This window comes from Podarcis vaucheri (assembly GCF_965113315.1).
Source record: "Podarcis vaucheri genome assembly, chromosome: 2".
Lineage (NCBI taxonomy): Eukaryota > Metazoa > Chordata > Lepidosauria > Squamata > Lacertidae > Podarcis > Podarcis vaucheri.
The window spans coordinates 118,145,123-118,157,507 of NC_138760.1; the positions used below are offsets into that span (position 1 = coordinate 118,145,123).

General features: G+C 46.2%; 1 protein-coding gene across 2 annotated transcripts in view; it reads right to left on the reverse strand.

Moving 5' to 3' along the window:
- The window catches only part of LOC309524871 (zinc finger protein RFP-like), a 43,230-nt gene that overhangs the window by 7,394 nt on the left and 23,451 nt on the right, over positions 1–12,385 (reverse strand). Inside the window, exons 1-6 of one of the 2 annotated variants that reach the window (XM_082210023.1) lie at positions 7,327–8,233; positions 4,454–4,549; positions 3,607–3,837; positions 3,373–3,395; positions 1,604–1,725; positions 896–940 (exon numbers count right to left, since the gene is read on the reverse strand). The exons of the other annotated variant lie outside the window; for it this stretch is intronic. Coding sequence (XP_082066149.1) covers positions 896–940; positions 1,604–1,725; positions 3,373–3,395; positions 3,607–3,837; positions 4,454–4,549; positions 7,327–7,746 — 937 coding nt within the window. The 5' untranslated portion in view covers positions 7,747–8,233. Of the gene's footprint in view, positions 1–895; positions 941–1,603; positions 1,726–3,372; positions 3,396–3,606; positions 3,838–4,453; positions 4,550–7,326; positions 8,234–12,385 lie in introns of those variants that run through there. 2 annotated transcript variants of the gene reach the window in all.

Genomic DNA, 12,385 nt, shown 5'->3' on the forward strand with positions numbered 1-12,385 from the left:
GTGCCCTGTCCCATTTGCTGTCAGGGTCTGACTCTGTGAGACTCAGGGGAAGAGGCCGTGGGTTTGGCACAGAAACAGTAGCTAGCATGGTGATCACTGTCAATGGATCTGATCGTACGTATCTTTACTTAAAAGACCAGAAGAACTGTGTCTTGTGTCTGGAGACATTAAGCACTTGGTTACTTTGAACTGTGTGGGAGGAGTTTCCCCCTTAACAAACTCTGAAGATGTTGTTCAATTAGGAGCAGGAAATCTCTGATGACTCCGTTTGCTGTGCTCATAACACACACCAGTTGAGATGTGGTGAACTCCCAGCTGACTTCAGCAAGCCACAGCATTCCAGCATTCCCATTACATTTTATGAAAACATTGGGACGGGGGGAGTGTTTCAGAAAAATCAATGCCAAATAATGAAGATTACTCAGAATTTTAAATAGAGAAATAGAAAAAAGAACACTCAAATGTCAAGCTTCAGTTACACTTGCTTGCTTCCCAACCCTCCAGTTCTGAGACAGTTAGAAGACAAAACCAGAGTTTTGAAGTAGAGCAGAGTTTAGGGATGTGACAGGCTGTAAAAGGCAGCAAGACAGAAAGATATTCAGAGCACGAGGGTTGATTCCTGTTTTGAATGCAAGGCTGTGGCTATGGGAGAAACAAGACTCTCTTGGGCTGTCCGTGTTGTGAACCCCTCTATCATAGGCTCAGATTCTATATATGTGGGAATAAACCATATATCCTAAAGACACCACAGTCTCTGCAGCCTCTCATTTCCCAAAAGGAAATACGAACCCAGGGGAGGCAGCTTGGGACCCCAGCAATCTTGTGCTGCTGGGAGACTGAAGTGCAAAACCCTCCCATATCTCATCTGCAAAAACTGTTTAAAGATCTGCCAAACCTGGAAATGTACCTTTCTTTTCTTGAGGTCCAGAGAGCACAACATCTAAGGAAAAAAGTGAAATGAGGAAAAAGTCAATACTCGTACTGGGCTTCAAGGGCAATGCTTTAGATTTAGAATGTTTGCAAGTGTGTTCAGGCGTAAATCTAAAATTTAGCCACAGTACTCCATCTTCCTCCCTCTTCCAGCATTAGCATTAAGTGTTATGAAAGCATGTTCAGGGTGGGGGGCACAGAGAAGAGTTGCCTCCCCCAGCTCTGAGAGAGTTAGAAGACAAAACCAGTATTTTGGAGTAGAGTTTAGGGATGTGACAGGCTGTAAAAGGCAGCAAGACAGAAAGATATTCAGAGCACGAGGGTTGATTCCTGTTTTGAATGCAAGGCTGGGGCTATGGGAAAAACAAGACTCTCTTGGGGTGCCTGCGAACCCCTCCATCGTAGGCTCAGATTGCATATATGTGTAAATAAACCATATATCCTAAAGACACCACAGTCTCTGCTGTGCCTCATTTTCCCAAAGGAAACTCGAACCCTGGCGAAGCAGCCTGGGACCCCAGAATATTCACTGTTTGGAAATTGGCATGGCATGCAACTCTATCATCTATCTATCTATCTATCTATCATCTATCTATCTATCTATCTATCTATCTATCTATCTATCTGTCTAATCTGTCCCACATCTAAAACATCATACAATGACCCTTGTTACCTTTGAATTTGTTGGTCTCCTTCTCCAAAAAAGGATGTATTTTGGAGAAATTATCTATTTGCTGTTTTAATCCACGAGGAAAAGCTATTGCATTCATGGTTTTATTCTTATTTTTATTACACCTAGGAAGAAGAAAGTGAGGTTTATTGTGATCCATCTCATCATTCTGAAGTCATTCTTAATTAATTCTTAATTAATTAATGAAGGAGAAAAGTGGGAACAGCAGGAAGATACCAAGGGCTCGTCCATGATAGGTTTGTCTTTCATTCCCCCCATTTTCCCCACGAAAGTCCCCTCTGATTACCACTGAATCGGAACCAAGGTCAGTCGTGTTTTCTGAATCAGGTTTTCTGTGGATTGACAGCTGAATAGAAGCAAACATTTGTCGGGTTTTCTGCTGATTTATGTTTCTTCCAATTCTGTGACAAGCAGCAGGTTTTCCAAGGAAAAGCGGTGGGACAAAAGAAAAGCTTTTCAGATCTTTGCTTAGAAATCACAGAAAAAGCGGACGTGTGGATGAGCCCTGTGATAGCAACTAATGGTATTTTCTGCCCTGTGGCCATTACAAAGACCTATGACAAACTGGAAAATGAAGTGTAAGGGGGGGGGGAGTATGTAAATTGTTATAAACATTTTTTTCCTATAAAATCTACATACAAATGTTCAATGTGTAGTCCATCTTGCCTCATTTTTTAAAAAATCAACTTTACTTTGAAGATGCCAAAATATTTTCAAACAATCTGTCTGAAATTTTGACACACACGTTGCATACTGTACCATGTTTTAAATTACAGCTGGGTAAGAAGCGCCTGGTTAACTAAGTTGTGATTCGTCGCTGCTTCTGCCTGATCAGAACAAGGTATAAATAGGCCCAATTTGGTCGAGGATCCAGATGAATCTGGAGCACAACCTTACTGAATATTTTCTCCAACAAATTATGTTTGCAGATAATGCACACAGTAACTAATAAGAGCATCTCTTTACCCTGGACTTTGTCATCTAGGAGATGTATTTTAGGACCCGCCCAGTTGTCTTGGATTGTAATTTGTTTTAACTATTTTTAATATTGTATTTTAATCCATAAATTACCCTGGAACCTGACAGTGGAGGGCAAGTAAGAAATCTAATAATCCACCACCACCAACATCTCTGCTATGATATGAAATATAAAAAATGAAGAAATATCATCACTTCTTCCTAAAATATGCATTTTATATACAGTGCACCTCGGGTTACATACGCTTCAGGTTACATACACTTCAGGTTCCAGACTCCGCTAACCCAGAAATAGTACCTCGGGTTAAGAACTTTGCTTCAGGATGAGAACAGAAATTGTGCTCCGGTGACGCAGCATCAGCAGGAAGCCCCATTAGTGAAAGTGGTACCTCAGGTTAAGAACAGTTTCAGGTTAAGAATGGACTTCCAGAACGAATTAAATACTTAACCCAAGGTACCACTGTACATTCTCCCCCCAAAATCCTATCCATTTTTGTATGCTCTTCTATGCATCCCCCAATGTGCTTTTTGTACATTTCCCCACACAAGATACATAGTTTTGGGTGCCCTTTTTTTAAACCAAAAAAAAATGCATCACAAAATTAATAAAAGTGTGCAGTCAGATTGGTAACTGTTTTCTGATCTGCTTATTGGTCTGTAAACTGTAAATTAGATTGGTTCACATAAAAGTATAGACCAAATAAAATTATCCCTTACCTCCAAGGAAGGAAATTAATATCATTCATTTTCATATTCATAACAAAGCCACATACCTTTCCAGGATGCTTCTCATATTCTAAATGGAAGAGACAGAAGGAGATAAATTCAGTCCCTTGCAACTGTTGCCTCCAACAGTTTATTAGTTTCCCCTTTGCTTTATATATCAACCAAATACTGAAGTGCACACGGCTACTGTAAATACTTCTATAGACCAATGAACAGAGTGTGTGGTGGTACAACCCTTCCCCAGGGGACAACCTGGACGGTTTTGTTCCACCATTGCTCACCTGCAAGAATTCAGTCACTGGCTGCTTCTGTTTCTCCTCCAGCTGCCTGATTAGGTTGTCAAGGGAGGCCATTTCCTCACAGAGTTTGGCAATATGTTGATTCCTACAGTTTTTAATCTCATCGTCTAGTTCCTTCAATTCAGCCAGCAGGAGGTACTCTTGTTCTTCCAGAAACTGGTGCAATTGCTGGAAATCGGCCATGATTTTCTGCCTCTCCATGTCTGTCTGCTTCTGTTAGGAGAGAGTCATGGCCAGACAAAGACATTTAGATGTTCCCTTAATTCCATGTGCAGAAGTTGACTGGCAGGGCAGTTGATGTTTACTTCATCACTCACAATGGTATAGAACATCAATCACAGCCCAGGGCGGCAGGCAGGCTAGCTTTGCAGGACACGACCTCTTTGCTTGGCTCGGTCCTCAGTATTTTCCTGCTGCTCACCTACCGATCTATTAAGCTGCTGCTGTTCTCTATTCCCTGCCTTGGCCACCTCACTCTGCCTAATTGTAGGGCCGTGAGGAAGTGACGAGAAGGAGGAAGACTGGCTTTGGGGGGTTCACTTCGTTCTTAAAGGATTAATGCTGGCATGGCTGGACATTTTTGGACTCAAGGACTACATTTGCTCTTAGACAACCCTACCAGTTTTAGCCTGTCCTACTGAATGTTGCCTAAGCTTGCAGGCAGCTGCTCTTCAAGGTCTGAAGCAGAGATCTTTCCCAACTCTGCCACCCAATATCCATTTAATTGATTATGCCAATGATCAAACCTGGGACACTGTGCAAGCAAAGAATTAAGGCCTCACTCTGTCAAGTATAACCATCCTGGAGAGGCAAGAAGGTTTGCACCTACCAGCAGATTCTGGCTTTCGGTGTCCCCATTCAGTTTAGAATGCAGAATTTCTTCTCTCTTTTTGTTCAGGAACTCCAAATGACGCAGGATTTTACCCTGGGGTAGGTGAAAAGGAATTTGGGTTAGTTTTGGCAGCACAGATATAAACTGTAACAGGCATGTCTGTTCAAGAAACCAAGAACAGGTTGAAAAGGGTCCATGTACAGCTTCTAGGAAACTTCCGTTCTCAATGTGGAATTAGATTAGTGTTCACATAAGCATATTTATATAGTTAATAAATCATTTTCTTATTAAATATGGGGGGAATCAAGGGGACTCAAAATTATGTGGACACAGCGTAAGATATAAAATGTTTTCTCATATACCAAGTTTGCACAAAACAAAGTATCTGTATGGGATTCAGATCCTGAGCCAAGTCAGTCACCCTCTCACATTTTCTGCACCAAACCATGCTCTTTTCCAAAGTTAAATTGGGGTACGAACCAGTGGTTGTGGCTGGTGCACAGTCCTTTTCAGAGCTCGTTCTTTGTCTTTTTTTCTTTTAAGAAAAACAGCTTGCAGTATTCACCATGAAGTTATCACAGGAAATGCCACAATTTTCACATTTGGGGTGGAAAGGTGCTGGTTCCCCCGAGTTCCCCCAGAAGAATCCGCACTGGCCCTAATAACATCCTTTACCCCTCATAGCTTCACAACATTTGCTGCTCCTTTTCCCCCTTGCAGTATTTTGCAGGTAGAACTTCCTGGGCCTCTGCTAATAGGAAGCTTTGATATGGTTCTGCAGCAGAATTGTGAGCCACATGGCTACATTGCTAATACCTGATACCTATACTCTGGGGTTTTGGGACATATCTAGAAAGAGGTGAAGCGGTCTTACACTGAGTTATATGTACCTGTGGTCCAACTAGCTCACTACTGGCTGTACTGACTGGATTTCAGGTCCAGTATATTCCCAGCCCAACATAGAAATGCTAAAGATTTCTGCATGCAAGATTGGGCTACTGTGAACCTTACTTACTTAATTACTTTATTTGCTGACCTATACTTCAAGATCTCAGGGCACTTCACAGAACAAAATACAAATATAATACCACAAAATATATAATCAAAATAAAAACAACTCCACACCCACCAAAAAAGAACGACGTTTTAAAAGGGCATAGGATGTCAATCAAACAGCCTGGTTAAAAAGAACGTATTTGCCTGGCAGCTAAAGGTGTATAATGAAGGCACCAGGCGGACTTCCCTGGGAAGAGAATTCCACAGATGGGGAGCCACTGCAGAGGAGGCCCTGTTCTCGTGTTGCCACCCTCCGGACCTCTCAAGGAGGGGGCACACGAAGGAGGGCCTCAGAAGATGATCTCAGGGTCCGGGTAGGTTCATATGGGAAGAGGCGGTCCTTGAGGCATTGCGGTCCTGAGCCATTGAAGGCTTTATAGGTCAAAACCAGCACTTTGAATTGGGCTTGGTAACTAATTTGTAGCCAGTGGAGTCAGACTAGGATTGGTGTAATATGCTCAAGCTGTCTTGCTCCAGTGAGCAACCTGGCCGCTGAATTCTGCACCAGCCGTCTTCAGAGGCAGCCCTACATATAGCGCATTGCAGTCGTCTAACCTTAAGGTTACCAGAGCATAGACAACAGTAGTTAGGCTATTCATGTCCAGATAGGGGCGTAGCTGGGCCACCAGCTGAAGCTCCTGACAACCTTTCCACCGGGCAGCCCTCCTAGACCATTGAGGGGGGACTATCCTGAGTAAAAAATGGTGGGCATAACATCCGTTTCCCAACATAAATTCTGAGACTGGAGAAAAAGAGAAACTGCTGGGACCTGGGGAACATCAAATGCTTCCACAAGGCTGGCTCATACAGAGTCAGACCTCTGGTCTGTTTTCTATAGTGACAGAAAGTTGCTTTGGGGCAAAGGCTGTCCCCAGCCCTACATAACAATGCAAAGGAATCAGGTTAGCCATATTGATTTGTATGCTGTTGGTGGATTATTGTCACTGTCTTGTTGGGCTGTGTATGTGATAAAGGGGAGCCACCCCACCCACACACGAAAGCAAAGATCACCACAGCCAACCACAACCAACCAACCACACCCTAGGCCAACCCCAACCTCTCTCACCAACAAAGGAACACAAGTGAGCAGCATGAGCAACGCTGACACCAAACCCTACATACATTAAGCAAAATAGAAACATCGCCACCCGACCCCCCCATCTCCCCCCCATGTCTCAATAAATGAAACTGATTTGTAAAAATGTTACATGGAAAAAATACGAGAGACATTACACACATACTTCTGTAAAACAAGAAAAACTGTTGAGCTATTGCCCTCAGATCAGCCTTCCAGCCTTCTCCTGGGCTCCTGGGGCAGGAAAAGGTGGGAGATGGTTGAAATGAGCATTTTTCAAGTTCCCTTGGAACTTCTTGTGAATGTTCCTGCTACTGAATGCTCAGTAGAAGACAGTGAGTCCTGCAGCTCCTAACTCGCTTCCGGCCTCTCCCCAGGCTGGAACATTCACCAGCTCCAGTTCGCATCCTCCTCAAGTCTTTTTTGCCAGGCTAGAATGTGTCCCTAAACTCCACTAATGCTTTCCACTTACTTAGATGGTGAACATAGACGGCAATGAGAGCATTTGTAGGAACTAGCCTACTGCAAAAAGGTGAAATTTTCAAGTGTTGCTGTGTCCACTTTTGCCCAATAACCAGCAGCGTTTGGGACACAAACACCCACCCACATCACCCACCCACATGCCCCGCCCGAATTTCGCCAAGAGAAAAATGCAGCCCTCAGGCTGAAATATTTTCCCCATCCCTAGGATAACTGAGCATCCCTTGGAAGCCTGGTCCCCAATCCTACAGCTCCGTACCTGATACTCCTCAAAGGCCTCCTCCTTCGGGATCACTTTGTGCTTCCTGTGCTCCTTGGATTTGTCACACACCACACAGATGGGGGCTTGGTCGTCTTCGCAGAAGAGCTTCAGGGGCTCCTGGTGTCTCTCGCAAACCTTTCCCAGCACTTCCACCCCTTTGGCCGCCTGAAGGCTGAATTTCTTGACTATTTCCACAATGCTCGCCAGTTGCCGGTTGGGCCTGAAATTCCTTTGCTGATGAGGTTCCCTGCACTGAGGGCAAGAAGCATCTTGGTCCGATTTCCCCCAAGCCTCGGTGATGCAGCTTTGGCAGAAAATGTGGCCGCAGTCTATGATCACTGGATCTGTGAAATACTCCAGGCAGATGGAACATGTTGTTTCCTCGCAGAGGTTCTGGACTGGACCCTCATCTGCCATTTCGTCTGCCTGAAATGAGAACAAAGGCTTTAGTTTCCCTTCTCCAGTTTCAAGTTACAGGGCGGGCCTTTCCCTCCCTCTGGGTGACTCATAGTTTTTGAAAAGAAACAGCATAAGCCGGGGGAAACCGTTACAGTGTGCAGCTTCACATCTGTACCATGAATTCAAAGTGCATGGTGTCTGCCAAAGAATACTGGCAATGGCCGTTCACCCCAAAAAGCTACACTTCCCAGCACCCTTCACTAACTACAGTCCCCAGGAAAAACTGAGGGAGAGCTGTGTGGCCATCACAAGGCTGATAAAAGGTCTAATACTAACTGACAGGAGCAGGAAGAAAAAGGAAGTAAAGCTTGAGAAAAACCAATCATTTATCTGAGAAGGAATTAGTGAGGGAAGAATTGGTTTCCTGTCTCCCACCTCCAGTTCTCATATAGTATCTTCTTGCAAACACTGTTGCTCCAGTCCCAAATGTTAACAGGATTTGGGGACAACAAACTATGACTTTTGAATTCGCCACAGCCAGGACACTGTAGCTGCTGTGATTAGGCTTTTAGATCAAAATAAAATTTGAGTAAATAAGCCCAAAGAAAGAAAAGCAAAACCACATGAGTGTTTACTTAAGTTTATGATTTCATGTGTTTTTATTGTGTGTGTCTACCCTGAACTCCCCATCCTGATCCAGCGCCATAACCACTATACCACACTGTCTGTATCTGAAGGAGCAGCCAATCCAAGTTGGTTTTAAGGATAAAGAGCCCTGAGAAGGGAGAGCAGTTGGCACTCTGGCACTACCCGTGTTTACAGGGCCTGACAGGCCTCACAAGGACTGCTCCTGCCACTTACTATCTGGCCCAGGGTGGGGCCTCACAAGGATGGTTGTTGCCACTGATGCTGCTACTGCCCAGGAGGACCCGGAGGGGTGCAGAGTTCTTTTTAACATGTTTTTTAAAAAAATATTTTCCTTTCCCTTTAGATTTTTTATATATGGGGGTGGGATGGATGTTTGGGTGGGCTTGGGAATTTGTTAGATTTTGATGAATTTGTAATTTTTGCAGTTTTTATTTGTATTGTTTTATTGTTTTCTGGGTTGTTTTTGGTGTTTTTTTGGTTTTAAGATTTTATTGTTTTAGGCTGCGAAAGAATAACATTAATTGCCATCAATGGAGGCTACTATGAGGCCTGGGGTTGCTACCGTGGAGGGGCGAGGAAGGTATGGCGGTGGGGGCAGATGTTATAGGCGAAGGGGATCGAGATATGGATACGCTCGTACCCCTTCCAATCTGCGCCCCATCCCGAGGGACGAGGGTAGGGTGAGCAAGGATTACTCACCTCCGTCACTGGTGCTGTGCAATGCCAGGTCTATAGGCAATAAAACCGCCACCCTGCGAGATTTCTTTATCTCGCAGGGGGTCGACCTGGCTTGTGTGACTTAGACCTGGGTGCGCGAAGGGGCAACAGTTACCTTACGAGAGATGGCGCCCCCGAGTTTCTCCGTCCTCGACCAGTCGCGGACTGTGGGCCGGGGGGAGGAGTGGCATTATTAATCCGGGAAGATTGTTCTTTCAGGGCTCTACCATCGCCATTGATCCCCGGCATTGAATGCGTTGGCCTAGTGTGGGGCTCTGAGGAGAGCTTGGCTGTCTGGCTGGTGTACCAGCCACCTAGCGCACCAGCAGCCACCCTGTCAGGCCTGCTGGAGGCGGTGGCCGGCTGGGCCTTGGAGTTCCCTAACCTATTGGTATTGGGAGACTTTAACATCCATGCTGATGCCACTCCCTCCTCACAGGCTCTGGACCTGGTGTCTTCCATGGCGACACTAGGGCTCTCCTAGTTTGTTTTGGGCCCCACACATCAAGCAGGCCACATGCTGGATTTGATCTTTGGCGTAGGTATAGATGTGATCATGTCTCCTTCGATGAAGGTGCCATGGTCTGATCACTACGCTCTGAAAGCCAGGATTGACTTTCCACCCCCACCCTGCTTAGGTGGCAAGCCAATTTGGGCTCGCCCGCAGAGGCTGATGGACCCTGATAGATTCCGCCAAGCCTTGCAGGACCTTGCTCCCCCTGGTGACTCATTGACTGAGCTTGTTGAGGGCTGGAATACCCAGCTCCTGGCAGCCATCGATGAGATCGCACCTATGCGCCCTCTGCGACCCCGCAGAAACCGGGCTCCCTGGTTTACCGAGGAGCTTCGGAAAATGAAGCGGGACCTCAGTTGGCTAGAGCGAGTATGGCGGGGTGCCCGTGACGGAGCCTCAAGAACATCTTATAGGGCTTTTATGAAAACCTACAAGATGGCGGTGAAGGCTGCTAAGAAGTCATACTTCTCGGCCTCCATTGCATCCGCTAGCTCTCGCCCAGCGCAATTATTTAGTATAATCAGGTATTTAACGTCCCTTGAGGAACAGCCAAATTTAAATAACAATTTGACACACAGCTGTGAGGCATTTGCGAGCTTTTTTGCGGAGAAGGTCTTGTTGCTCCGCCATGACCTCCCTGCCAATTTGGATACAATAAAGGAACTGGAGGCCCCTCGACTGTCCTCGGGTCCAGTATTGGACCACTTTGACCGGATATCCCCAGCCGATGTGGACAGACTCCTCCGAGCTGGAAAGCCCACCACCTGTCCTCTCGACCCGTGCCCGTCTTGGCTGATTAGAGCGTGTCCAGACGAGGTGCTGGCCCTCCTGGGGAATATCATCAATTTGTCCCTTGGCACGGGGATATTCCCAGGGGAACTGAAGGAGGCAGTGGTGCGCCCGCTCTTAAAGAAAACATCATTAGATCTTTTAGATCTATCCAATTACCGCCCGGTTTCGAATCTTCCATTCCTGGGTAAGGTGATTGAGAGAGCGGTTGCTGAACAGCTTGGTGGGTTTCTGGATGAAACATCGGCTCTGGATCCATTCCAGTCTGGCTTCCGCGCTGGTCATGGGACCGAGACGGCTCTGGTTGCCCTAACAGATGATCTTCGTAGACAGCTGGATCGAGGCGGGTCGGGGCTGCTGATTCTTCTAGATCTGTCAGCAGCTTTCAACATGGTCGATCACGAACTTCTGGACCACCGCCTTGCCAACGTGGGGATCCAGGGCACAGTCCTTCAATGGCTGCGCTCGTTTCTCTCTGGACGGGGACAGAGGGTGGCACTTGGGGGGGAATTGTCATTGCGCCACTCCTTGGTGTGTGGAGTACCTCAGGGTGCGATACTCTCCCTGATGCTTTTCAACATCTTTATGCGCCCCCTTGCCCAGCTTGTTCGGAGTTTTGGGCTGGGTTGCCATCAGTATGCCGATGACACCCAACTCTATCTGTTGATGGATGGCCATCCTGACTCGGCCCCAGACACACTGACCAGATGTTTGGAAGCTGTGGCTGGATGGTTACGTGGGAGCCGGTTGAAGCTAAATCCTTCGAAGACAGAGGTCCTGTGGCTGGGACGGGGCGCTATGGGATTGGGGGGCAACTCCCATCTTTTGCGGGGGCGCAATTAGTGCCAGCACCATCCGTTAAGAGTTTGGGTGTAATCTTCAACACCTCCCTTTCCATGGAGGCACAGATTGCAGCTATAACAAAGGTGGCATTTTTCCATCTCCGCCAAGCTAAGCAGTTGGCTCCTTACCTCTCTCGCCCTGACCTAGCCACTGTGATCCACGCGACAGTCACCTCCAGACTGGATTATTGTAACTCGCTCTACGTGGGGCTGCACTTGAGACTGACCCAGAAACTCCAGCGGGTGCAGAATGCTGCAGCGAGACTCCTTACGAGGTCTTCACTGCGAGATCACATTCACCCGGTGCTATACCAGCTGCACTGGCTCCCGGTGGAGTACAGGATCAGGTTTAAGGTGCTGGTTTTAACCTTTAAAGCCCTATACAGCCTAGGACCCTCGTACCTACGGGACCACCTCTCCTGGTATGCCCCACAGAGGAACTTATGGTCTTCAAATAAAAACATCTTGAAGGTCCCAGGCCACAGAGAAGTTAGGCTGGCCTCAACTAGAACCAGGGCTTTTTCGGCTGTGGATCCGATCTGGTGGAACACTCTGTCACAAGAGACCAGGGTCCTGCGGGACTTGACATCTTTCCGCAGGGCCTGCAAGACAGAGCTGTTCCACCAGACCTTTGGCCAGGGCACAGCCTGACTCCCTCCCTCGGCAATCTTCGCGGAGCTCTTGCCCAATGGTTGCCAGTGGCTTATTATTATTATTTATTATTATTGTAGGAAAAATAATTGGTGAGAAAAACACAGTATAGGGTTCAGCTGGCTCCGCCAAGTTCCCTATGCTATATCCTTGAAATCTTGCCCCTCCAACCTGTTTTATAGAATTTGGTGCCACCCACATTAGATTTGGCTTCTTGAATGAATGAATGAATGAATGAATGAATGAATAAATTTATTACGGTCATAGACCAGAAGAAAGGGGGAAAAAAAAACATAAAAGGCAGCAATAATTTACAAGGGAATGGTGGTGTCAGTTAAAAATTGTAAAATTATACATAAAAACAATGCACATATACACACACACCCACACACACACACATATACATACTCATATATGCACTACAGTATATGTATGGGCTTAAAAAAGGGGGGGCTTATCCAGGGGTCAGATCTTTTACTTTTTTACAGCTAATGCC